General features: G+C 41.9%; 1 protein-coding gene across 1 annotated transcript in view; it reads right to left on the bottom strand.

The window, feature by feature from the left end:
* Positions 1-27,931, bottom strand: part of obscnb (obscurin, cytoskeletal calmodulin and titin-interacting RhoGEF b) — a 190,823-nt gene that overhangs the window by 89,305 nt on the left and 73,587 nt on the right. The window contains exons 30-40 of the mRNA XM_076293385.1: positions 26,141-26,410; positions 25,598-25,864; positions 22,736-23,002; positions 22,337-22,603; positions 19,765-20,034; positions 19,370-19,639; positions 4,517-4,783; positions 4,053-4,319; positions 3,544-3,810; positions 3,050-3,316; positions 2,551-2,817 (exon numbers count right to left, since the gene is read on the bottom strand). Of these exons, the coding sequence (XP_076149500.1) occupies positions 2,551-2,817; positions 3,050-3,316; positions 3,544-3,810; positions 4,053-4,319; positions 4,517-4,783; positions 19,370-19,639; positions 19,765-20,034; positions 22,337-22,603; positions 22,736-23,002; positions 25,598-25,864; positions 26,141-26,410 (2,946 nt within the window). The remainder of the gene's footprint in view (positions 1-2,550; positions 2,818-3,049; positions 3,317-3,543; positions 3,811-4,052; positions 4,320-4,516; positions 4,784-19,369; positions 19,640-19,764; positions 20,035-22,336; positions 22,604-22,735; positions 23,003-25,597; positions 25,865-26,140; positions 26,411-27,931) is intronic.

Below are 27,931 nucleotides of genomic sequence, written 5' to 3' on the forward strand. Positions count from 1 at the left end.
CATCACGACAAACAAACAAATTTACAACATAACAATTGACACACAAGACAAAAGATGCCTGATGGAGCGGCGTAATCGCCAGCGTACCCGAGACACCTAACGGTAGACATACAAAAATGAACAAGTAATAAAATAAATAAATAAGAAATTAAAATAAAGAAAAGTCTGTTAACTTAGTCCAGCTCAGTCCAATGGCAATGACATGGCGCACAGCTGCGTCTTCAGACCAACCCGGAGGATCCAACGTTAACATAGGCCTTCTGTAAGTGACGTTAGTAGGCCTACTTCAGTCTAGAGATCACTGGAAGCATAGAAGCTAACCGTCTGAAGTCAACGTATGCCAGTGGGTGTTCCCGACGGCTATGCAAATGACTTGAAGTATAACCGTAATTTGATTGGTTGGTGCCATCAGTCGATTGGCTTGATTGGCCGGTGCCGTCTGTCGGTGCAGCAACAGCTGAACTTCTCAACGCGAGCGACGGGAGAAACGCGACGCAACGGACCCACAGTTCAGTTCGACAACGGATGATGTAAGCCCATGTAAAGTGAATGGGATGCGTCTCCAGCACTGCAACGCACGCAGCTGTGTGTAGAGGCCGTTAGTGAATAAAGTGTGTTTTTTTTAAATTTCCACCTGGAAGAGTCTTGCGCTTGGGTCCTCCTGCTATTCCCTGACAACCACTATACACAGTAACGCAAAGAGGAGACCCAGATAGCAAAGGGGCGTTGAATCCACGTTGAATCAACCTCCGCCGCTTCAAACAAACGTGGATTCAACGCCCCTCAACACCCCTTTGCTATCTGGGGAGCAGCTGCCTACCAAATCAGGGCTGAAGTCACACAATTGACACGTCACACATGCTTTTCTCACGTTTACTTTTCATCTATACTTCCTCCAATCAGATTTTTAAGTTAAATTTACAGTGATATCTGTGCATTAAGGCAGATAGGCTACTGTATATGAGCACATCTGACTCAAAACGAAAGCGCAACAGTGTCTTATTTATCAACCAATAACTAAACGACTAAACTACTTCAGGAATGCACCACACCTTATCTTCTATTCAATGTAGGCCATCATCATTCATATGGAGAAATATCAGTGTCAGACTGAAACAAACAAACTTAATTTGGAAAGGTAACATGAAGCCACAACAAAAAGAAAGAGAAGTGAGTTAAGAAACTACATTTAAGAAATTAGGGAATGCCACGTCTAATATACATACTGTATATTAGCCATATGTTTTTCATGAACATGATAGGCTTTGAAATAATACAAACTAATGGACTTGTTATTTAGACTGTTCTCATCATAGAAAAACAAGGGAGACATGAGAACATTTTATCCTGAAGAGGGAAAGAGGGAGCCAAATAACAGGTTCTGATGAATGCTCTACAATTAAGCTCAAAAAAATCAATGAATGAACCATTTTTAGGTGTGTGGAAATGTTTTTGCCGCACGCTCTGCACACACATCTTTGCCATGGAGAAATGTACTGTAGTGCCTAGTAACCCCTGAGTAAGATGATGTGTAAATGTCCTGGTCTTTATAGTACATCCTGTACGTCTCAAACTTCCAGTAAAATTTATCCAGTCCTGTCATCGGCAGGAATTCTCTGATGATCCTTTTGTCATGGATTATGTCAAGTGGTGGACAGACGATATTGTCAAGGGAACTGGTGTACCATTTTGTGGAGTGGTGTGGGGATCATTTCCTCTTGAATGTTATAATAAGGAGATGGTCAGTTATTTTAGAAAGACCAGCATGAATTCACACACCACATCCCTCCTTGGAGAAGAAGTTGAAGTAGTGGAGGAATACAGATACTCTGGTAATCCCATTAAGAACAGCCTGGATTCGAAATGTTCCATTGAGACCATCTAAAGGAGGAGACAGCAATAGACTCCACTTCTTGAGGAAATGTCGGCCCCTTAACGTGTGTGGCAAGATGTTACATATCTTTTACCAGCCTGTTGTGGAAAGTGCATTTTTTGTGTAGCCATCTGTTTAAGAAGCAGTGAGGAAGCAGAGTCAGTGACACTAAAAAGCTAGGCTGGCTCTGTGTTAGGGACTTCTTTGGAGGCAATAGAGGTGGCTGTGGATAAAGGAATGCTGAAAAAAAAATGCTCAACATAACCGACAAGATTTTACATCCTTGTTATGGGCTGCTGGTCATATATCGGAGTATTTCCATTTGAAGGCTTCCTCAGCCATCATGTAATAAGGAACTTTCAGGAAGATATCCCTGTCCACAGCATCCACCCTGTATAACAACTGCCTAATGTGGCAGAAGATCAGACTCATCCTTTGAATGGCAATATAAAATGCACATAAAAAGCACATTCAAAATTGTACCCATCTCTCTGGATAAAATCAACTTTTATACAAATGTCACTGAAATCCGAAAGGGTGAGAATTAAATTCCCATTTTTTGGTGACCTGACATAGAATGACCTAGTTGTGACCAAAGATGGACAGAAATCTACCAATCGGTTTGTTGAAGAGAGCACCATGGAACAAATGGAAAGAAAAGTCATAAAGCATCTCACCACTGATTTTAATGAAGGCTTTGCTATGGCTGGCTCCTGAGATGCAGCAGTAATCCCCAGTGTCCTCACACTTCACTGAATAGATGGTGATCTCAACAATGGCTCCAACTTGCTTCATTTGGTATTTCTCTCCAGATGTGAGCACTAATGGTCCTTTCCTCCATTCCACAGGTACTCCAGGCTTGGAAAGCTCACAGCGTAGAGTTACACTGCTTCCCTCAACAGCTTCCTGGCTCTCAAGCTCATGAATGAAGGTCACGGGCAATGCTAAAGAATCATTGTAAAGTTGTGAAACCCAAGGCCATTAAACACAACAGACATACATAAACTCAGACTATTAGCAACAAGTGATTACATTTTGTATGTTTTAGCCAAGAATCAGACAACAATGGTGAACAACTTCTGTGAATGACACAGACAATGGAGACACAGATAACCCTTCCTTCGAAGTGTAGGCATAAGATTTGTGATGTTCTGTCAGATTACATGAAAATTATACCGTTTACTTTGATGCTGGCAGATGTCTCATTGTCTCCACAATCACAAACATACAGTCCAGAATCTTCAGGTATCAGATTTGATATCTTCAGCTCTACAATGGATCCAACTTGTTTCATTTGGTATTTCTGTCCAGAGCTAATCACTTCAGGACCTTTCTTCCATCCAACAGGTACACCAGATTTGGAGAGCTCACAACGTAGAGTGACACAGCTTCCCTCGATGGCCTCTTGGCTCTCAAGTTCATGTACGAAGGTCACAGGTAAAGCTAAAGAATCGTTGCAAAGATATGAAACCTAGGAAAGCTATGCCCAACAAACAGACTCTGTGACGGGTGGTTTTACACACTGTATAAATTGGCTTGCCAAGACAACAATCAACAACTCTTACAAATGACACCAAAGGCAAGTGCAGAAACACAGATGGTCTTCTCTTCACAATCATTGTAAGTCATTGTAAAATATGTTTTGTTAATTGGGAATGAAATTATCGTACCCTTTACTTTGATGTCGGCTGATGTGCTATTGTCTCCACAATCACAAACATAGACTCCAGAATCTTCAGGTTTCAGATCTGAGATCTTCAGCTCTACAGTGGATTCAACCTGCTTCATTTGGTATTTCTGTCCAGACTTGATCACTTCAGGGCCTCTTCTCCATTTCACAGGTACTCCAGGTTTGGAAAGCTCACAGTGTAAAATGGCGCTGCCTCCCTCTACAGCATCCTGGCTCTCAAGTTCATGTGTGAAGGTCACAGGTAAAGCTAAGGAACCATTACAAAGATATCAAACCCAGGAAAGCTATGCCCAACAAACATAAAATTCACACTCATCGACAAGTGTTTTTACACACTGTGTATACATTGGCTTGCCATGAAATCACAAGACAAGTCAACAACTCTTACTAATGACACCAAAGGCAAATGCAGAAACTCAGATGGCCATCTCTTCACATTGTAAGCCACTGTGAGAGATGTTTTGTCAGTTGGGAGTGAAATGATCGTACCCTTTACTTTGATGTTGGCTGATGTGCTATTGTCTCCACAATCACACACATAGACTCCAGAATCTTCAGGTTTCAGATCTGAGATCTTCAGCTCTACAGTGGATTCAACCTGCTTCATTTGGTATTTCTGTCCAGACTTGATCACTTCAGGGCCTCTTCTCCATTCCACAGGTACTCCAGGTTTGGAAAGCTCACAGTGTAAAATGGCGCTGCCTCCCTCTACAGCATCCTGGCTCTCAAGTTCATGTGCGAAGGTCACAGGTAAAGCTAAGGAACCATTACAAAGATATCAAACCCAGAAAAACTATGCCCAACAAACATTCAAGTCAGACTCGGCAACAAGTGATTTTATACACTGTATACACTGATGTGTCACAAAATCACAAGACAGAAGGTAATGACACCAAATGCATTGCAAGTAATTGTAGGAGATGTTTTGTCAGTTAGCAGTGAAATAATCATACCCTTTACTTTGATGTTGGAAGATGTATTACTGCCTCCACATTCACAAACATAGATTCCAGAATCTTCTGGTGTCAGAGCTGAGATATTCAGCTCTAAAGTGGATCCAACCTGCTTGATATGGTATTTCTGTCCAGAAGTGATCACTTTCGCACCTTTCCTCCATTCCACGGGGACCCCAGCTTTGGAGAATTCACAACGTAGAGTGACACTGCCCCCTTCTACAGCCTCCTGGCTCTCAAGTTCATGAACGAAGGCTAAAGGTGATGCTGCGGGACCATTTGTTGAAAATTGACCACCGAACATCAACATATAAATGAAACACAGAAGAATTTGAGAGTCTGGTGTAGAGCAACACCACAGTCATGGACAAAAACAGCAACAAAGACATTCAGCAGATTAGGCAGCACGTGGTTCATTTTAAACACATAAAGGAACTGGGCTAGCATGCTGTTGCCTGAAAAGTTGTGGGTTCAATTCCCAGCTTCCACCCACTACGAATCAAAACCCCTTAGGGACTGTTCGTTATTTATTGAAGGGGCCACCGGAGGAAAATAGGGGAGGGTCATGTCTTTTTATTCTTTGTTGAGGGGAGGGTCACCCAACTTTTTTTTTCTAGGAGGGGGGGGTCACCCATCTTTTGTATTCATGAAAACAGCAGAAAATCAAAGTGGCTTGTTTGATTGTTGATTTCTGTCGCCATATAACGTTCTCTTTCGTTCCATAGCTGTCAACATTGAACAATGAAAATAAGGGAGATTTCCCGGGTTTCTCACACAAAATACGGAAATGTCAACATTCGTCCCCATTAACATTGGAAGGGTTGGAGCAACAAAGTAGCCTACTTTAACCTAGGTTTGGTCAACTTTATCCAGCCCTAAAAAAGCTAAATTTACCTTTGGTTTACTTGTAGTTTACCGTGTAGCCTAACTTTAAACAGTGTGCATGCTTAACATAGTAAGGCATACTTGTGCTTCATTCATCCACACATCCAGCTCCTAACGTTTTGACAAGCATTTCTACCAATTGACCTTGTTCCTGCCCATCTCTAGCTTTGCTGTCTCCATCCTTTCTGTTTTTGTTGTTTGCAAAAAAATATATTATTGGTAACCAGCAACAAGGGCAATTTGTTAATCGCTGTCATTCTCTCTCCTGCGCAAACAAAAATGTGTTACGTTCCAAGTAGCAGTGCGTAATTCTGCTTCATAAAGTTGAACAAATACATTTGGTTATTTCATATAAATAGCCAGTTTATGGTCTACAGTGTAGAGTTGGTAAGTTATGGTAGGCCAACTTGGAGTGAATATACAAACAGGGGAAATTCTTTGTCTACGTAGCTGAGTAGCCTGATGGTAGGCAGGTGCACACGTAGACATACGGCCGAACACTGCAAGCGGCAATGAATCGTGCTCTCACGACAACCACGTCGTTAACTTAAATAGGTTAACATCACTCTAAGTTCGCATTCAAGCAAGCAAAACGATGATTTGAATACATCTGTTTCACTGGAAGGGCAAGGGGGTAACAACAGGACAACACAGAGACAGGCCAGATGGCAGGACTAATGTTATGAGAGTATTACAGTAATATGGGATATTCTACGGGAAAATATTAAAACGGCAAGACAGCGGGGGAAAAGTTAAAATATGTGATAAACCAGGAAAAAGTTGCCATGTTAGGTATTTTTCGGTCCCTGTGATTATTTGTGAAATTGTGCAAACAGCCTTTTCAAGTCATTTGAGAAGGAAGGAGTGGTAGCATAAGCTCCCAAATTGACGCTCGTCTGAGAAATGGAGTTTTGGATAATGTTCAGCTTGGCAGCTTTACAATGACTGAGGAAGCCTAGAGACGAGTCCATAGCAACCAGTTTATGTGTTGAATTTGTTATTACCCAGTGTGCTTTGTTGAATGGTCTCAATGTTTCATTGTTTTATTTCATGTGAATACTTACTAGAGGAGTAACTTATTTCAAGTAGGCTAATGCAGTTGCAGGAAGTGTGCATTTAGTTTCCATGCTTATTGTGTTTCCACAACAATGTTAGTGAGTAAATCTACTGAAATGGCCACCATCTTGGTGAAGTGTGATGTGTAAGATCAGAAAGCAGAGGGTGAGTTTAGAACGGTAGCCTAAGTCAATGTTTTTTTCATAGCGCTTAAGAGCGTGGGCGGAAGACATCGACAATTGGCCGGGGAGGGTCATGTCTTTTTTTGAAAATTCTGCTAGAGGGTCGTTGAAAAAATTCTTGCAGGCAGGGGAGGGTCATGCAACTTTTGATCGAAGCACTCAAAATCCCTCCGGTGGTCCCTTTTATAAATAGTCCCTTAAAGGGGACATATTATGCAAATTTCACTTTTTGCATCCTTTTGTACCTCCATTTGGGTCTCTACAGCTCCGAAAAAAAGCCATCCATCCGTTTTCTGTGAGTCAGTTGAACGATTTTGGTGTCAGGAATCATAGGCTTCTATGAGCCATTTTCTGGCTCCCTTATCCTGACGTCAAAATAAGGGAATTTGCATAGAACCACCCTGGCGCCACTAGTTTGCTGGTTTAACAAGCACGGACACCGAGCGCAATGGCTACAAGCAAGAGCAAGTCACACATGAAGTGTTGTGTTGTTGGCTGCACGGAACAACACAAATCCTTGCACTTTCTCCCAGCCAAAGAGAACAGAAGAACCGAGTGGCTCCATTTCATTTTCGATAGCCATGTTCCAGCAACAGTCGGCAAAAATCTTGTGTGTGGAACCACTTCAAGGCAGACAGCTTTGAAAACCTAGGACAGTACACTGAGGGATTAGCCATCAAACTTCGTTTGACAGAGGGATCTGTACCTACTGTCCGTGGCAAGTCACAAGATGAGAGACATGTAAGTACTTTCAAATAATGACTTTTGTGTTCCTATCGCAGTTATGCATGAACTAACGTTAGGTTGTTCGTGTTTTGTCATTTAGCACAAGCTAACGCAAACATTACGGCTAACGTTAGCCCTGCATCTGCTTGGAGTGAGCATTTTCTCCATTCCAAATTGCAAATGCAGCACACAGCCGATCGAGTCATATCCCAGTCAATAATATCTGAAAGTAATGATTGTTAAAATGTTGTCTAGACGCTAGACCTCAATTAAATATTGTCATGTTATCCACAATTGAGGCGACCAACAGCTAAAAGCCCTTAGTATAAGCTAATGTTAGCTTGTAGCCTCACTTTATAACGTTATCCAGTTTTTGCACATTTCCCCTATAGCTCTATTTCATCTAAGCTGCAAGGGTTTGTCACAATTTGTAGTCGTTTTGTCCTTACTGATGAGGAGTTAGATATGGTCATGTTATCTACAATGAAGGTGGCCAGTAAGCTCTTAGTCTAGGCTAATGTTTGCTGTTGTAAATAAAGCGAGATATAGTACTGACAGTGCAAGAAATTGTAGCCTCAGTTTTTAGCTCAAAGTAAACGTGCATATTATGTGCATGCCATGCGTTTGGTTTTCTCTTTACTGCGCAAGACTCTACCTGGCTGCTCTGCATTACAATGAGGATGCTGCACGAGACCAGGCCACCTTATCCTCTGGGGACCCTCTCTACAGGATGCATTTCCCAAAGTACAGTAAGGGAGAGTGCAGGGTGAAACCCATCAAAACCGAGACAACATTCCATAAGTTACATAATTTTTTATTTATCAGCAATAAAAGATCTGTTAATTTTGCATGCTATTGCACTATGGTGTCTTTACAATGAACAAAACAATAAATAAATGTACAATGAAATGCTTTACAAACTATGTACATAGTTACGAAGTGTGAAATATTGCACAGGGTATGTGGAAGACTTGATGGGCTTCATCATGGGTGAGGTCTTTGTGGACCAAGAAGCATACAGGGAGGAACTCCTGAAAATAAGCATTCCTCCGGACCTGTCCTCAGAGTTTGAGCACCCAGAGAAGGAGGAGGTGATCGCCAACTATGTGTCTCGCTTCAATCCAGGGGAGGCAGTTTGAAGCCCACGTATTGTGCTTGGCTGTCAGGAAACTCCGACGAACACGCAGGACCACACATGACGGGATGACGACCCTTATTCTGCATCCAAGGAATCCCCAACACCAAATGACAAAGCTCCTGTAGGCAAGCTATCTGTAACGACTAAAGAAAAAAAAAAACATTGCAGGTTACATAATCTGTCAGTTCTGTCAAAAGTGCACAAAGTACAATTGTCATATTGCATATGTCATGTTTTATTTCTGTTTTGTGTATTAAATATATTGTAATGTCTTAAATGTGTCACGAGTGTATGTTTGATACCTGCTGAATTTGCAGACAATAGCCATACATAAAAAGAAAGAAAACAACAATTGGGGCATGTGTTGTGTGTTGTAAGGCCATTAGTGACCTATGAACATTAGTGAACATTGCTGATAAAAACGGTAGCCTGTCACTTCTCATAAACACTGGGAAAAACTAATAAGTAGCTTAATAAATAACACATACTGCTCTATTCCCCGTAGCCGTAAGGCCCCATGGTCAGCTCTGTATATGTTCAGTGCGTTCTGAAGAGAATAAACATTCAGGCACACCGGGTATAAACCTGTCTGCTGCAGACGTCGTGTGATCTATAATGGTAAGGTAAGGTGAGTGCTATGCTAGCACAGTCCCTAGCATTATTCGTAAATGAGTGAGTAATATGGCAGCATACTCGCTAGCTCATTTGTAAATAAGTTAGTAACACGGTAACATATTTGCAGGCCTTTCTGCTTAGAAAAGTTACCTGTGTAATCTCCTGGCAGCATATACTCTGCCTCAGTTGGCATTGCCCAACAATTTCCACAAGCACACCTATATAATAATTAAAATAATAATAATAAAAGCTAATCAAGTGCTGTGAATCTAGTGAAGTTTCAAATACAAGCATGTTAAATATTGTAAAAGGACTGGCTTTGTCACGAAAAATTACATTACGTTTACTTCATAACAGGCTGAACAGGGTAAAGGCTAATAGGCAAGACTAATTTGGCACGTAGGAGAGATAGCAAATACATTGATTTAAAAAGTTAACAAACCATTTAGAAACTGCTTGCAGCATTCGTGAAGGTGTTTCTGCAGGTGGCTCCTCTTCATCTTGATCTGGGTCCGACTCTGGGTCGAAAATGTTGGGCTAGAGTGTGCCTCTGTATTCCGTCATTTTCACCCAAGCAGTGGAGGTTTTCACGTGAAGAAAACGAACAGCGTAAACATCTGACAGGTGGGGCGTGGCCAGCAGTAGCTTATTTGCATAAAAGTGACAGAGTCCTTAAACGGCTCATTCTGAAAGGGACTGAAGCTGGCAAGAATAGAGGCTGCAGAGATCTCTTTATGTGAGATTGATTTTGTGCAAAAAACTTTATGAACATGTTTTGTATAGCCCATAGACCTATTCTAACTTGTTTAAAAAGAGGTATAATATGTCTCCTTTAATTTCACCCCTTATACATGCCTTACTTTTGACCTTAAAACTCTTATATAATTAGCAGGGCTCCAGACTAACTTTTTGCACTGGTTGCACTGGTGCGCCTAACTTTTTTTCTTAGGTGCACCAACACAAAAGTTAGGTGCACCCAAATTTCCAACCACATCGCATTTAACACCGCAGCAGGTTCACTTTTTTTCCCTTAATTACTGTCCTATATAGGTTGTCCTATGACTTATGATTTACAATTCTACAAGAAAAGTAACTTAATGAAGTGTTGGTGCTTTAAGTGCTTCACTGAGCTGAAATTTAAACTTAAAACATCTCAAGATGTATTAAATAAAAATAACAGTGAGTAAATTAACAGTGCACGTCTTTTAAGGGCTTCAAACTGCACATCTCATGGCTCAATGTTTTACATACTATCCTTCATGATCTTTAGGCCTTGGCTAAACCAGCTCGCCATGCTAGCATCTTCCATAGAAATGTATTTGAGCACAATTTAAAGAGATGTTCCAAGTAGCCTGGGGGATTTTTATGTGATTTTGCAATGATGATTGCAATAATCATTTGACAGCCCCACAATGCAATTTACTTTTTAATTTTAGTATTTTTAAATTTTCAATAAGAACATGGTTAATGCAGTAACGAAATGGTAGGCCTATTATTATAGGCTACTGCAATGACTTGCCATGCTCGATCTAAATGTGTCCATTCAATTCACCGTACACAATGACCACTGTATACATGCAGGGAATATTCGGGCTTTAAATGTAGCAGCGATATTCGGTTTGCGCCAAATACCGGATTAAATTGATTGATGCCATCAGAATGAGTTTACACAACTCGCGCGCAAAACGAATATTGCTGTTGAAAACCGGGTTACTCCCTGCATGTAACTGCGGTCAATGACGCACTCCTTTTTGGCGATATCTGTATCTCTGTCGTTCGGTCGTTGTATGCATTGTTCGCAATTTTAAGACGTCTTTTCATCTGCAATGACTCCTATAAATTTGGCGCAAGTGTCATTCCTGTACGTCGGTTTAGCCTACGTTCAAACTATTTTTCTGGTCAATAATTATTTCGGACTGAACTTGGTGAAGGGAAGTTTCACTAGGCCTATCGTAGGCAACGATAAACTTGATCATCATCTCGGGGCTCGTCTGATCGGTTTGCTGCTGCCAGCCGCTGAAAGGCAGTGGGGAGAGGGGACATTTGTCTCGGCCTATGTGACCACACTGTAATGCAACTCTGTTTATCTGACGGGTCTCTGACCTCCCTCGCTCTCTCTCTCTCTCTCTCTCTCTCTGCAGCACACGCATTTTCAAATTTACTCACAGGCACTGGGCCACGGCCAATCAGAGGGGAGGTCCCGCCCTTCACTATCTGTGATTTGTTTAAACCACGATATTGGCCAAATATGTGTCTGTTATTGAACCAAAGGTAGAGTTTCAATGCGGACACTTTTTCCTCTCGAATAAGGCGCACCGGTGCGACCTCCGATTTTTTTTAGTCGCACTTTTGAAAAATTAGGTCGCATATGCGACCAAATTGGTCGCACTCTGGAGCCCTGATTAAGCAGTTTTTATATAGAATTGTGCATAGATTAAGGTTGATTAAGGAGAAAAGCCTACTGAATGTACCCCTTACTTTTTCGATTTCCCCTTAATTTCCCCCCTTAATCAAGGAATCCCTGAATTAACACCTTAAATGTATATAAAGGGGTCACACCTTAAAATGCCGTTTAAGGTCAAATTAAGGGCCTGTTTTACAAATGAAGGGCCAATTCATATAAATGAAGTGGTTTTGGTATGTTTTCAAGGGTAATTTAAGGCAAATTTGAGTACATCACTTTTCGTAGTGACCGATGTGCCCTTGAGCAAGGCACTTAACCCCAAGTTTCTCCAGGGACAATGTGGTCACTTGTAATAGAATTGACATATGTAATTCACTTTGGATCAAAAGTATCTGCTAAATGAATAAATGTAAAATGTAAATGTAATGAGGAGAATACTGAAATCATGTTCCCATATCAGTATCAGAGCCATGATTAGATGTGTATATATCTCTTATCCATCTTTTATTCAAAATGGATACCAACTCAACACAAAACAGTGAGCATGCCTTTGCCTTTAAATCACAACGCATTGAACATGAGCATACCTTTAAAATGACAATTGTCTTATCGGCTACTCTGAATAGCGGAATTGTATCCTCTTTGGCTGATTAAAAACCAGGCTTGCTGCAGTATTCTGACAAACCGACATGATCTTGCAATTGAGCTATATGCTCAGAGAAGTTAAGTTGGTCATCAATTATGATGCCCAAGTAACATGCCGATCTATTTGGAGTCAGTGATGATGAGTCAAGCTGGATGTTAATTTGTTGGGGAATAGCTGTTTTAGCTGGATACAGAGAGATTAAGCTGAAGGTGCCGATCTTTCATCCAGACTGAAATATCCTTAAGGCATGCAGAAATCTGATGTCCTCAGATGGGAAAGACAGGTAAAGTTGAGTATCGTCCGCATAGCAGTATTAGCCAAAACCATAGGAGCAAATGATCTTGCCCAAGAAAGTGGTCTAAATCGAGAACAGTAGGGCCCCTAATACTGATCCCTGAGGCACACCTGTGGTGAGGTCATGAGACTTTGATACCTGTCCCTGCCAAAACACACTGAATGAAAAACCTTTAAGGTAGGACTCAAACCAGTTAAGAGCTTTCCAAGATAATGTAGAAAGGAGAATGTCATGGTTTACAGCAGGGATTCCCAAACTGTGGTACGTGTACCAACGGTGGTACGCGAGCTTCAACTAGGGGGTACGCGAGATGAAAAAGGCAATGTCGGAAAGGTGTTACAAATTATTATTTTTTTATCTTAATTTTGTTATTTGTCATCATGTAGGCTAATTAAACATGATGCCTGGAATGCGTAAGAAAGTGTCACATTTTTGTGTCGGATGGTGGGGGCATGCGAGCCAAGTCAGGATCTAGGTGGTGGTACGCGGGGGAAAAAGTTTGGGAACCGCTGGTTTACAGTATCAAAGGCTGCAGATAAGTCAAGTGGAATTAATACTGATGACTGAGTAGAGGACTTGGCTACTCTCAATGCTTCAGTCACCGATAGAAGAGCAGTTTCAGTAAAATTACCACTTTTGAAACCTTAGGCTCTTGCAGGTTTTTCTGATATAGGAAGTCACAGACTTGCTTCAAGACCACTTTCTCCAAAACCTTTGACAAGACAGGGAGAAGAAAGACAGGTCTGTAGTTCTTCACATCAGTTGGATTATGTGTACTTTTCTTGAGCAAAGGCTCTTTGCCTGTTTAAAAGAAGAAGGAACTATTCCAGAACTGAGTGAAGTATTAAACACATGCGTGGCCGCCGGTGCTACACCGCTTGCAAAAGACGTGACCAAGGCAGGTATTATGTAGCACAACCTACGTGCCTCCGGTAGCGATTTCAAAGACGACTCCTCCGTCATTCCTCCCACTCCACCCGCTCTTCCCGGCCCCGCTGCTCCCGGCCGTGGGCGGCGGTGTCAACTCGCATCTTCTCTGGAACCAAGATGCCGTTCGCGCAGGTTGGCTTCTCCAGCCCCTTCCCGGGCTTCCAATCGCTCGCCGGTTTCGCAGGGCAGCGATAGCCGCACGACCCGTAGGAGAAGAGCCAACCCTTGGACCATCTCAACCCTCAGAGCGGAGTTGGATGCGCGTGGGATCCCTTTTCCCCGTTCCGCAAGGAAAGCAGTCCTGTTTCAACTTCTCCAACATGCAGATTCCCAGCAGCAAGCTTCCCTGTATTCACCAACTACGTCTAATCAAGGACAATATCAATATTTTCCTGATTTTTCTCCTGAGCTTCTCCCCAGTCAGGGCATTGAGCAGGAACCCGATCCCCTTTCTCTTTCTTCCCCTTTCGCCGAGCAACCGAGCACCAGCGCCGCAGCGCGGAGCTCCGTTCCTCCGGTGCCTCTGTCTCTACAGCAGGCTTTTCCGACCCAGCAAGCTATGGTTGCCCGCACGCAGCCCTCTACCTTGCCCTCTGCTACAGCTGTCTCTTTCTCTGTTCCAGCCAATCAACCCTCTCCTCGTTTCTTTTTGCCGAACCAGGGTGCTGTGCAACCTCCTCCCCCTCCCCCTGTAGCGACCACGTCGCTGCGCTTCCCCTTTCCCGATCCTCTCCCGCTGGCGCGAACCATGTTCGCGCCCACGTCTCTTCCCCACCAGGGACCGCATCCCTGGTTTTCCCTCACCCCTCTTTCCCTGGATTGGTGCCACCACCCTACCCGCTTCCGGTTTCTCATCAGCTCCTTCCTCCCACTCACACTCAGCCAGTCAGCCACCCCTACAGTGCATATCCCCAGGGATCCGTTCCCCATACGGGCTTGACAGAGGCCAGCGCCTCTTTCCGTTTGCCCGCCTACACCTTGGCTTCAGCAGTACACCTACCTCCTCCGCCGCATGCCCCCGCTAATGAGCCTCCTCCGGTGTCTCCCACTCTTCGGAATCAGGTCTTGTCAGGTGCGGACATTGATTTGTCTTCCCTCCTTTCGTCTCTGCCAGACATGTTTCAAACCAGGGACATTGAGTGCAGTCCGGTTACGTTAACCACTCGCATCTTGTCCTTCCCTGAGTTCACGGTGGCTTTCACAAGATACACAGAGGTTATTTGCTCCGTATTCCCCCAGAGGCGCCGCGAGTTGAACGAATACTTTTCCATCATAGCGGGGCTAGCCGTTTCCTTTGGGGGTACTCATTTTTATACATATCACCGGCTATTTTCGGCTAAATGTGCAGCCAGAGTCGGGCTATGGAACCAATGTCCTTATTGGGGTGCTTTGGACGTTGAATTACATAATCGCGTGTTCCTGGGCTGTCGCATGGCTACATTTGCAGCAGCTTACATCATACTTCAACATCTTGTTCCTTCATTGAAGGGAAAGATAATCGAAATGTAAACCTCGCAGACACTAGGTCCACATCAGCTATTCCCAAACTCCCTCAGTCGGCCGGAACAGTTTCCAATCCAGGCCAATCCACTGGGCAACAAATTTGTTTCCGCTTCAATGCTGCTAAATGCATGATGTCCAGTTGTAAATATCTGCATGTCTGTAGCTACTGCACTGGCGCCCACGCGCGTCCTGTTTGCCCTGTCTATGCCTCTAACAATAAAAAAATTAAGTATTTAAGTACTCCTATTAATGTGTCCGCTCTAGCTATGGAACTAGTGTCTCATCCTAACAAAGAGTTTGTTAACTATTTGCTTTCAGGTTTACAATTTGGTTTCCACCCAGGCGTTTCAGCCATGCCAACTCAGTCCTTCAATTGCAAGAATCTTCTCTCCGCTGAGGAAGATCCAGAGGCAGTGAATACCCTGTTGGCAAGCGAGGTTCAGTCCGGGTTCATGATGGGCCCGTTCAGCGAACCTCCATTTTCAAATTACAGGATTAATCCTATAGGCATTGCGGTCAGGAAATATTCAGGGAAAAAGAGGCTCATTATCGACTTGTCAGCTCCCCACAATTGTCTCGTACCCAGCATTAATAGTCTCATCCCCTTCGATGATTACTCAATGTGCTATCAGATGGTAGATGACGCCATTAAACTGATTAAAATAGCCGGCCTAAACAGCTGGCTGGCTAAAGCAGACATCACCTCGGCTTTTAAAGTCATGCCCTTCATCCCGATTTCTGGCACCTGTTCGGAGTCTATTGGCAAGGAAAATTTTATTTCTCTGTACGTCTCACCTTTGGCAGCCGCAGCAGCCCCAAAATTGTTGATACCCTTTCAGAGGCACTTTGTTGGATTTTACAAAATAACCATCATTCCCCTTCTAGTTCATCTTCTGGATGATTTCCTGACCGTTACGCCTAACTCACACCCTCCCGCCGTTGGCATCACTACTGTGTTAGAGGTCTTCAGGAAGCTAGGGGTACCCATTTCAGAAGAGAAAACCAGAGGCCCCGCTCATTCCCTGGAATTCCTAGGCATCACTCTAGATACCCAAAGTTTCACCTCGTCGCTCCCTAAAGACAAAATCGACTGCACCATAACCATCATAGCCAGTTGTATTGCCTCTCCCAATAAAACTAAAGTCGAAGTGCTATCTTTACTAGGCCATCTCAATTTCGCTATGCGCGTGATACCTCAGGGGCGACCGTTTGTGTCTCACCTCATCACTGCAGCACATTCGGTCCCGGCTCTTAGAGATCCGGTAGCGCTCGATTTCCAGAGTTTAAGGGACCTCGAGTTGTGGCGGCTATTTTAAGGTCAATGGAACGGTCTCTCTCTGTTCTATGACGAACATGTGTGTTCCCCCGCAGACCTCCAGCTCTTCACCGATGCTGCGCCATCGGTTGGGTTTGGGGGTTATTTCAGTGGTCGTTGGTTTGTCAGTACCTGGCCAACTGAGCTCGCTAATTTATCTCCAGAAGAGGCATCTTCTGCCATATACGAAATGTATACCATTGTAATTGCAGCACTTCTCTGGGGTAGTGAATGGTCGGGCAAAAGTCTCCTCATTTACAGCGACAATCAGGCGGTAGTTCATGCGATTAATATGGGCTAGTCACATTCACCCACTATTTGCCCTTTTTTGCGTCGCTTAATCTGGTCCGCTGCCTACAATCAGTTCATTGTAATTACTGTTTATATTCCAGGTAGCCATAATGCAATTGCTGACTCCCTCTCTCGCTTCGAATTTCAGAGATTCAAGAAATTAGCTCCAGAAGCGGACCCAGAGGCGACTCCAGTTCCACCCTATTTGGAAACAGTCTTCCACTAAACCACCCACTCTATTATCTCAAGACTCACTCCATTCATCTAGCTCTTCACTCTGTATCACCTAGAACACTCCAGTCTTACTGGACTGCTTGGTCTTCTTTCAAATTATTTCATCGCTCACACTGTCTACCATTTCCTACATTTGATCTCTTAACACTCTCCTCCTTCGTGTCATATGCCCACTTAATTTAAAAAATTAGGGCCGGCACAATTAAAGTCTACCTAGCCGGTATTCATTTCTTTTACAAAAGAATATTCGGCTCTGATTGCGCTGCACTTTCCAGCCATCATATCTCGCTCCTCATCAAAGGTATTCGCAAGCTGGAACCAGCTACCCCTGACCGTCGCCTTCCAATCACCATCCACATACTCAGCAGCTGCATACAAATCTTGAGATTTGGCTTTATTTCCCCCAACTCAGATCTTACACTAACCGCGATGTTTACACTCGCGTACTTTGGGCTGTTGAGGTGCAGCGAGTTTACCACCACAAGCTCCAGGTTTAACCCATCCATCCATCCATCCACGGGTATGTGATCTTCAGATTTTGGATGCAGACACAATCCGCTTCGTCATTAAACAGAGTAAAACTGATCAACTTAAGAAAGGACAATCAGTATTCATTTTCAACATCGACTATCCCCTGCAGCCCTATTACATTTTGGCTAATTACATTACTTATCGCACTTCCCTTGCATCCCCCTTTGCTACAGATGACGGACGCTCTGTTACTCGCTTTTGGTTCCAAACGCAGCTCAAAGCTGTTCTAACGCAAATCGGAATCCCAGCAGACCGTTACTCAACTCATTAATTTAGGATTGGTGCGGCCACCACTGCGGCAAATAACGGTCTGTCCGATCAAGCGCTTAAAACACTCAGCCGTTGGTCCTCTGATGCCTATCACTCTTATATCAGATCATATCTCTCTGATCTGAGGAAAGCGCACCTCGCGCTCTCCCATTGAATTTGTTCCGCGTAGGTTCAGGCCATAAGGTCCTTCATCTTCAAACGCAATTTTTGGGGTGTATGGCAGAATCCTGCCCGACTCCTGCCTGCACAGTCGACTCCGGCACAATTCCGCAATGCCCTTCAGGACCATGGCCAGAGACCTCGCCAAACTTGCTCTTCTATTATGATGTTATGTATTATGCTTTATGTTTGTGCAAATTCAGGAATGTTAACTAGTGAAGTAGATATTGCATTAAAGATCAGCCATTTCTTTCTACAATGATCGAGGACCCTTTTGCAATTATGTTAGCACATAATCTGAAAACTGCTGCCCTGATTTAAAAAAAACAATGCAAAAGCTCTCAGCTGGTATTCTGTCTATAATGGAGTGGAATGGAAATTTCTAAGTGTCTCCAAACTTTTGACTGCTAGTGTAGATTTAACAAGGCTTTGCACAAATGTTTTGTGGATCAAGTTTTTGTAATTGAGTTTTTTAAGTTAACTGCAAAATTGCTTCAGCCCTAGAAGCAATGCCCTTCAGACAGTCTACAACCCAACCCTGATACATTAGTATACACCAGTTAGAAAGTTGATGATGGCTAGCTTTAATGTAGTTAGTTTTTACTAGGTAAGTAGATTGGTTGTTAGCTTGTTAGCTTGCTACTTCAGACAAAAACTCCATCTACTGTAAAGCCCCTATTTTCCACCCTGGTGCATGGCGGAAAACCCGTTTTCCACCCAGTGCAAATTGTATTTTGGCATTTTACACGTCTCAGTTTTAAACAATGCGCCAGGAGATGTGGTGATGAACAACCTAGGGAACAACCTAAAACGCATTGCACCACTGATCAAGAGAAACCTGGTCAGAAGTCTATGGCGAGTTGTAAATATGTTATTTTAAGAGCGCATTGTCAACAGTCATATTGGCGGGTGCACAATGCACCATCCTTCTATCATCCATGAACGTGCACCAACGCATGTCCATGCAAAACAAATCACAAATTACACGATTACAATGGGAAACATAATTAGAATTAAGATATTACAAAATACATCTCACAATGAGTAGTTATTCACCATCATTTGCAAATTGGTAATGACTGATAAAAGTGATTAGGGGAGAGGCGAGAGACACATATGGAGCATAGCTGAAGACGCACTTACGAGCACGTTACGAGATATAAGCAACTCCTCTGCAGGATAAACATTGTTTTACTCAGTCATTTGAACAATATTAGGGTAAGTGTGGCTTTTTCCAGCCTATGTTTTCGATGGTAACCCATTGTCAGTCAATAGTGAAAGTAACTTACTGTGTATAACTGTTTTGTTGTTGACTGACTATGCTAGGTTTTAGTAAAGCATAGCTTAGTGGAATGACATATGGTCTCGCAAGCAGACTCCTTCAAATGCGACGCTGACTGTCTAAATACTGAGGCATTCTTTGACGTCGCACTTCGCGCTGTTAAAGGGAATGACAGATGTCATTCTCATTGGTTTAAATGACGTTACGCCCCAAACACACCCATGACCGATTAAGAAACCTAGGATCGCCTTGTTGCGCCATCCGCCCAACGTTTGATAACGAAAACACTCCCAATGTGGACTGGACATCCTACTAAATTTGAATAAGCTTTTGACTAGTGACCATGCACTTTAGACTGTAATGATAGGGCCCTAAATGTGCATGTACATACCCTGGACTTCAAGGCTGGCTTTTGTTGAGGGTCCACCCAGGATTTCACAACAGTATGTCCCTGAGTCCTTGTCAGTGACATTGTAAATAGTGAGCTTCATGACTTTTTCTTCCTGGCTGATGTCATACTTTTCACTTTTTTTAATGGCCTTCCCATCCTTGGACCATTTGATGTCAGGGCTGGCTTCAGACATTTCACAAATAAATACAGTATCCTCTCCAGACACTGCACAGACAGTTTGGAGCTCTCTGGATACAGTGGCAGCAGTGCCTACAACAACACCAGATGAATGATTACATTTCAGGTTACATTTCTATGAATCTGTACAATAATGACAAAGGGCATACTACATGGAGTATATAAATCTACAGTATAAGTCAGTAATATTGACATACCTTCAACAAAAAGAGTGGTTTTTGAGACAAGGTCTTTGATAGTGAAGATGACTTCACCAGTGTCACTGTTTGTGGCATTTTTAATGGTCAAAGTGTACTTGCGACCCTTTTTGCACATATCAAAGCGTCCACCAGCACTGACAGGATTGCCATTGACATTCCAGGAGTATGCATCTGTGCTCTCTCGAGACAGAATACATTCGAAGCTGCATGTCTCTCCTGCTTTAGCTTCAACAGGCTTCAAGCGCTTAGTGATACCAATGTTAATATCTGCAATACATTGAGAAAGAACATGAGATAGAGCTATTTTTAAAAAGATAAAACGTAATGTCAGTTTCTACCTCATGGTCACAGGTTAACCTCCTAGAAGGAACCTGTATACTACATAATGATACAAAAGACTATGTACCGCATAGTGGCATATAATATGACTGCTGCTCAGCCCTGCATATTACCTCCACAGAAAATAAATCAACCTTCTCAATTTCTCTCCATCTCCTCCTCCTCCTACTCCATCCCTTCTACAACTTGTTGTGAGGCTGTTTCTCTGTGTGTGTGTGTGTGTGTGTCTGCATGCATTCGAGTGTGTGTGTGTGTGTGTGTGTGTGTGTGGGGGGGGGGGGGGGCTGGGTGGCTGGTAGGGGTAGGTATAAATAATAACCCCATTTATACTGGGGGCCAAACCTGGTGCTTGAACTCAGTTCCTGGGCCAAGAGGTGTTTATACTGTCCTGGGCTAGGCTTAAACAAGCAAAACCTGGAACTAATGCCATAGTATCAAGCAAAGATTCTAGAGCGGAGAATCTTTGGTAACAAGCCCTGCTCAACTGCCAGGGCCACAGATCAAGCATCAGGTGCTTACACATCACAATGAATGTTACTACGGTTATGTGGTTACTGCGGAATGTTGTGCAATATCGTCTTGATCAATTTATGCAATAAGCCCCAAGAGGCCATAGGTTACACTGACTTTAGAGGTGTTTAGGGGCTTTGTTAGGCACAACTCACTAGCGGCACTATTGCTTTTCTAATGGTTGCCAAGCAATGTCGAGACACAGCTACTTCAACTTTTATATCAAGTTATAGTGCATAATATAGAACGAAATGCGGTCAAGGTGTATGTTTGTGCTGGATTTTACAACGGCATCGAACGAGATTCAGCCAATCATAATCAAGGACCGGAACTATCCGTTTTAGAAGTATGAATTTTGACAATTGGTGAAGTGGCCCATGATAAGTGTAAACCCAGGATCTCCAGCCCTGTTGCTTGTAGCCGAGGCCACAGTTCCTGGGCTTAAGTTCCTGGGCTGATGGCCCACAGTATAAACAGTGCTATTATAATTAGGGTATAGATTTAAGATATAGATATTCATAAATTGCAGTGCCTCCTACGGATGGAATTTAATGAAACTCGGTGTGCATCCAAGGTTGTCATTGTGATCTTAAATTTAAGCAATAAGCCCGAGTCCCGAGAGGCTGTAGGCTACACTGATTTTAAAACAGCTAAGGGGAGTGCCTAAACCCATTTGATTTGTATCATAAAAATTAGATTTATATTACTTTTCAGGGTAAACTTTCCCAATGAAGCACTTTATAATACATAACATGACCTAAAATTCATGATTAGTATTAGTATTCTTATGTTTATGCTTATGGTTCTTGGAGCTTCTTGGAGCATTGTTTTGAGCATTTTAATAAGCATTTTTTAATATAACAAGTGTTGTTACCAGTGGTAGCAACGCATCACGCAAACGTCTCCAATTAGGCCTCTTTGTCCTAAAATTCGTTACAAGAATGACCGTCATGCTGTAGCACTCCACCATGCGTAAAGACATTAAAAACTACACAGCTCGTCGTTCCGCGTTACCCGAAAGTAGCTAGAAAGTGGCTAGAAAACCATAGATTATGCAACTGCCTGTATCCGAATCTAGCAAGCATCTTCATGGCCCTTCGTTTGTGTTTTGCAGAAGGTAGGCTAATCCAATGGTCAAAATGACACGATAAGCATGTGTGAGTAATACAAGTGATTTTTATCGAGGGAGCTCCAATATAAGTAATAAGGCTATTTAACCATAAGTAATGACCCAACGGTGAACCTGAACAACTTTAGGAAAAACTTACGATTGGTGCAGCTACTTTCATCCAAACAAAAACTTTTCAAATGACTGGCACTTGCCTGCCCACTTTGCCTGCCCAGTTTGTCTGTTATTTTTTTGTTTTGTTTTATTGACTGTGCACCTCTGCATTTTAATCATTCGCAATGACATTCATAATGACTCTCCCTCAAACTGAGCTACAGTGCCTTCACAGCGTGTTGAATATGCGTGTGAATCCTGCTTGTACTATTGAATGAAGCCATGCCGCGGCATGTTATGCGTCAAGGACAATGCAATGACGTCATTAAAATAGTGTCCCCCCACTTTAAAAATCCCCACTACACCAATGGTTCTAAGCAGCATATTAGTATGCTTTTCATACATCATAAAGAAGTATCCATAAAAGACATGCATGTTTTAGTGCAAATACATGTGTTTCAGAATGACAGCAGAAATAAAAGGTCTTATTAGGCCTACCTCTCACAGTCACTTTGGATTTGGCAAGATCTGTGCCAAGATCACAGCTATATTCACCAGCATCCTCCTTGGTGAGGTCATTAATGGTAAGACCCAAGGCTTTGCCAGTTTGTAAAAACTCATACTTGGAGCTGGCAGCAAGGACCTTACCATCTTTCCTCCAGACAATGGATACCCTTGGTTTTGAGGCCTCACACTTCAGTGTGATCTTTCCATTCTCCTCTCCAACCACATCGTCCAAAGACTTGAGAAACACAGCCTTTTTATCTGACAAGTAAAGCAGGTTAGAACATTTTCTTTCCATCAAACTAGTCTACAGTGTTTAAATATTAACACTTATTAACTGTTTTTGAAATGGACCCCAACATGGTCATTAATCAAACAAACATCTTGTTTTACCTTTCACCTTCAGGGAGGCTGTTTCCATTTTGTCCTTGACAATAACTGTGATCATTCCACTATCCTCAGCCGGGAGATTCTTCAGAGTAAGAGTGTGGAGCTTGCCCACTTGTTGAATCATGTTCACTTCATTTGAGCACAACTGCTTCTCATTCAAAAGCCAACGCACTTCTTCATCTGCATAGTTAAGCTCACAGGTGAACATGGTTTCCCCATCCTCCTCCACCTCTGCATCCTCCAAGTGTTTTGTGAACTTGATGTCTCGAACTAAAAAGCAATACCATTAATCAAATTTAAGCACTTAAGATCTCAGTTCATAATTGCATTTTGAAACCAAAACAGCAAAAAATACATTTTTAATAGAATAGGAGCAAGATAATCTAATATGAGTATTCAGGAGGTGCCCAGGTGTCCACTGCAGAATTTGGAGTTCAGCCAAATTGCGAGTGCTGACAGACAAATATTTGTGTCTAGGCCTAACAAAGACAAAGATAGGTGGCATTAGTGTTTTCTACTGACTGTCTGTTTTGTTTTGAATATCAACAGAAGTGACGTTACCCAACATTGCTTAGAGCACCTTTAAGTACAGTAAGTGAGGGTCATCAACACCGCCCAAAAGATCACCTGCTGCCCTCTCCCCACACTGGAAGAACTACACATTTCCCGTTGTTCTGACTTCTCTGACTTTTTGTACAGAGATAGAAGACCATGATAGCGATATCTTGAACTACATATCTTGTACAGTATTGTCGAAAAATGTTAGCACTGATGCTCGCTGAATATAAGCCAAAATCACAAATCCATAACGCCATTATTCTTACATGAAGTATATGAGCTATAGTTTCACATACTAAATTGTTAAATGCAAGTTACAATTATTTTTCTAAAATAATCTCATTACGAGAAGGAATACGTGATAAAGTCTTGTAACGTCAGCTAAGACAGCTAGGCTTATGTAGCTAGTAAATCTCGCTTGGAGTTGGGGGGAGCTGGAGTTTGTAATATATCTTCTTACCGCTAGATGGGAGAATTTCCCCCAAAGATAAACCCGAGAAATTACATAATGTTAGCCTAGAAATCTAGACGCACCCTAGCGGCAGCAAATAAAATTTGCTTCCAGGGCTAGTCTAGCAACTCTCCGTTGGCTTGTGAGCTCGAAAAATTAAACTTCTATCAGGCCAATCAAATCGTGTATAGAGTCGTTAGGCGGGCTTAACATAATGATTGATGGCAGAGTTGCAATGGTTTGGCTTGAATTCCCTGCTACTTAAAAACAAATAAGGTAATGTTGCTGTTGGCGAACAGTGTGACACGAGTTAAGCTTTTATTAAGTTGGCAAAAGTTTGAACTAGCCAACTAGCTCCGCTGGTGGGAAACATGGGACTCATAGCACTGTCCTATTGCGTGCAGAGGGAATTTGAAAGACAACCGATTATCCCGCCCCTCGGACTGAGCACTGCGAACGGTGAGTGCCCAGACCCTACATTTTAATGTGGGTCTGGCTCGTCAGGTTAACATAATGTAGCTTTAAAGGACAAACTGTAAAACCCAGTCATTAGTTCCTACTAACTTTGTTATATCACTGTTTTACTTACTTCAAATGCAATGTAACTGAGCTCAGTCATATGTTATATGTCAGATCCCTTATTGGTTACTCTGTTGCAATGTGACAGTTAATTTAAAGGCCCCCATATGCAACATTTTCAATTTAATAAAACAGTTTAGAAATCATTGTGATGGTTAATTGACCTGTTGTGCTGAGAATGGTGGCTTTCCCTGCTCCCCCTAACATCTCCTAGTGGAAAACCAGCCTTGCAAGATCTGCACTAGTGTCCCGGCAAAATGTCTGAATCAGGAAGTCCCGTGAGAAGCAAGAACGAGTGAGAAACACAAAATGCTTAAAATTCTCTGGACATACACACACCCCCTCAAGACCCGGATAGCCATGCCAGCTAGCTATAAGATGGCTTCAGTTTTTAGATGTTCATCATGGGAGAGCCAGTGAAAAGACCAAAGAGACGGTTGTTAAATATGCACCCCAAAGCTGTACACTGCAAAAACAGCTTCTCTAATAAAATCTAACCAAATGTTATTAATCTTATATTAAGATCTAAAAAATCTAGTTGGCATTGTTTTCAGTATAAAGAGACTTACCTAGCGTGTTTCTCGTAAAATCATTTGACTTAATTTAAGAAGAGTTTAACTTCTTTTAAGAAGTCTCATCCTGAAAACCAACAAATTTGTCTACCAGTGCTTTAATCAAATTTGTCCTAAAAACAAGCAAATTCGTCTGCCAGTGCATTATATTTATCTGGATAAGACAAAAATTTGTCTTGATAAGACCGGTGAGTCAAAGTCTTCTTAAATTACTGTAAATCAAAATGATCTTTCGAGAGAGTGCTAGGTAAGTCTCTTCATACTAAGAACAATACCAAATAGATTTTCTTTATCTTAAAATAAGATTAATAATACTTATATTATTATTATTACTTTTTTTTTTTGCAATGTAGGGGGAGCTCCGTAGCGAACAAAACTGAGAAATAGTTGAAGAAATGACTGGAGTTACAGAACGGCCCTTTAAACTTCAAAATGTGTTGGGCGAATTTATATACAAGCATAATGTAGCCAAAAACTGGAACTACTTCACAAGGTTGCAAATATCTGGAAAAAAAATATGTTCTAAAGAGATTACAATGGGAAATTCAACCTAGCACTAGTATAAAATATAATAAAAGCAATAGTAATAATATGCTAACAAGGAGCTCCAGCATATTTATGGTCTACATAAACAAAGCTGCATGTTAATTTACAACAATTCTGTGTTTTATTGTGAGCTATATAATACTGTATATAGATTTTTACCTTCTACTGTGAGAGTTGCTTTACTTTCACAGGTTCCACCTTGACAACAGTACTCCGCTGTATCATCCGGTGCAAGGTTATTGATGGTCAGCTGTACGTTACCACCATCCTGCTTCATACTATATTTTTGTGAGGCAACCAGGAGGGTTTCATCTTTATACCACCTGACCTCTTTGGGTGGAGAAGAGAACCTGCAGCTCAAGTTGGTAGAGGTCTTTTCTTTGGCCATCATGTCTTTGACAGGTTCCACCACCTCTATGGGTCGCTCTAATTGAACAGGGCACAATGGATTATTTAACTTTCCAAAAGGAATGTACAGCAGTCAAGTAAACATTTTAATTAATTGGTCCACCATGCCATTTTACATTAACATTAAAAAATATTAGTCTGTCAGTTTGATATAATAATTAATAATCATTCATATCTAAAAGAAAAGGTCATGCAAGTACAGGATTTTTTTTAATACAATTTTCTACTACAAAACAGAACCCCCATGCCCTGCCCAAAGACCTCAGAAGCTAAAACAGTAATAATAATGCAAACCTTTAACAGTAAGCTGAACCACAGATTTGCTCTTGCCAATACTGAACTGAAGAGGACCTGACATTGAAGCTTTGGTCTTTTTAAAGGTGAGACGATGCATGGTCCCTTCTGTTTCCATCTCAACATCGGTGCTCTCCTGGAGTACCACATCACTGAGTATCCATTTGGGCAACTTCACAGATTCCATACTGATTTCCACCTCAAAGACAGCAGCAAAAGGTTCTGTGACCTCCACCGGGCAAAGTTGTTTCACAATGCTGATGGCCTGCTCTGGAACCCATGAAAAGTGAAGAGCCCAGTAAAGGTTTAAATATAAAGAAGAGAGAATCTGAGGACTAATTGGCTAATTAATTTGAAACACTCATAGCACTTATCCACAATGGGTTCATTGAATGCATACTATGTATACCTAAACTGGAAATTATGGCAATTTCAATTGATCTAACCTTACACAAAATTACCTTTGTTGACTAAATCTCCACTCAGATTCAGCGGAACTTAAAACATTGATATCCTCAATTTGTTTAACATGTTCAAAAATGACTGCAATTGGGAATATTTTTGTGAGTGTAAATGCACATAATTTTGTTAAGTTATGGTGTTGGGCTCTAAAATATATCTTGTGCCAATCTGCAATGTATGGTATTCATGATAAATGGAGGTGGTCATGTAGGGAAATAGGTGACCACCTATCTACCCAAGTTTTAACATTTGGGTCTTCTCTCCATTACCACCAACATTCCTATGATGAGGCACAGTTGAATTTGCCATTTTTCCCTCAGAGATGGAATGAGCAACCCCTCTCCATCCAATCATGAAAACCTTTGCTTCATTAAAAAATCATGAAGACCCACCTCTCCAGAGATTGTCTTATCAAATATGCCTTCTTTTAGAGCAACACAATGTAGTACTTTTGTCCTAAAATAATGGCTTCAAACTCATTGTTATGCTACACTGATACAACAGTGTCTCTGACAATACTGATACATGCCCAGAATTCCTGGTATTGTACTGTACGTAACATTGCCGTTGGCACAACACATTGGTGCAATATATTGTCATAATACATACAGTATGTGACAATACATTAGCACACTATTTTGTTATTGCTTTGTTATTACTGTTTTTCATCTTCCTCTTCACCTTTCCTTCCTCTTCGTCTTCCATTTAGCATTCATATTCAAGGTTATTTTTCCATATTTTTCCCAGTCAAGGTGACTATCATCAATACTGTACTGGTGCTATACTTTTTAAACACATTCCAGAATACCTGATACAGTACGCAAAACAACCTTTTGGATTGTTTTCAAAGTAATCAGATCTCAATTATTTTTAAAGAGAACTGTTCCATTAGTTTTAACTTCCATTCCTTTCTTTGGTACAACACTGCATGAACCTGACTTTTACAAAAGCCACTTTCATTCTCTAACTGCTGTCCTATCTGTTTCCATTCTGAACCATGATCCAGACAGTTTCATTCAGATCTTTGGAATTCAATTGTGACTTACGAAGGGAGTTGATTGTAAATGATTGTAAAAGTGAAAAAATAATTATAATCTTAGCCTTGGTATTTTCTGTTCCTAAGCAACACAACACCACTCAAGAGCCAAGTTCAGTGAGAGAGGCTATATGTGCTTGTGCACATAGGGCTGAATTGTCCCATTTGTGCGTAAGTCCTTTTTTAAACCAGATCCACCACCTCGTTTATTTAAGTTACCGGTAATATGAAAACGTGGAACGTGTACTTTCTCATTGACCTTCTGAATGCCATCTAAATCCAGAAAGAACACA

This window comes from Alosa pseudoharengus, unplaced genomic scaffold (assembly GCF_046254945.1).
Source record: "Alosa pseudoharengus isolate Yale_2024_CS ecotype anadromous, Long Island Sound unplaced genomic scaffold, YU_APseudo_1.1 YU_APseudo_1.1_scf_2, whole genome shotgun sequence".
NCBI classification, from domain to species: Eukaryota; Metazoa; Chordata; class Actinopteri; order Clupeiformes; family Clupeidae; genus Alosa; species Alosa pseudoharengus.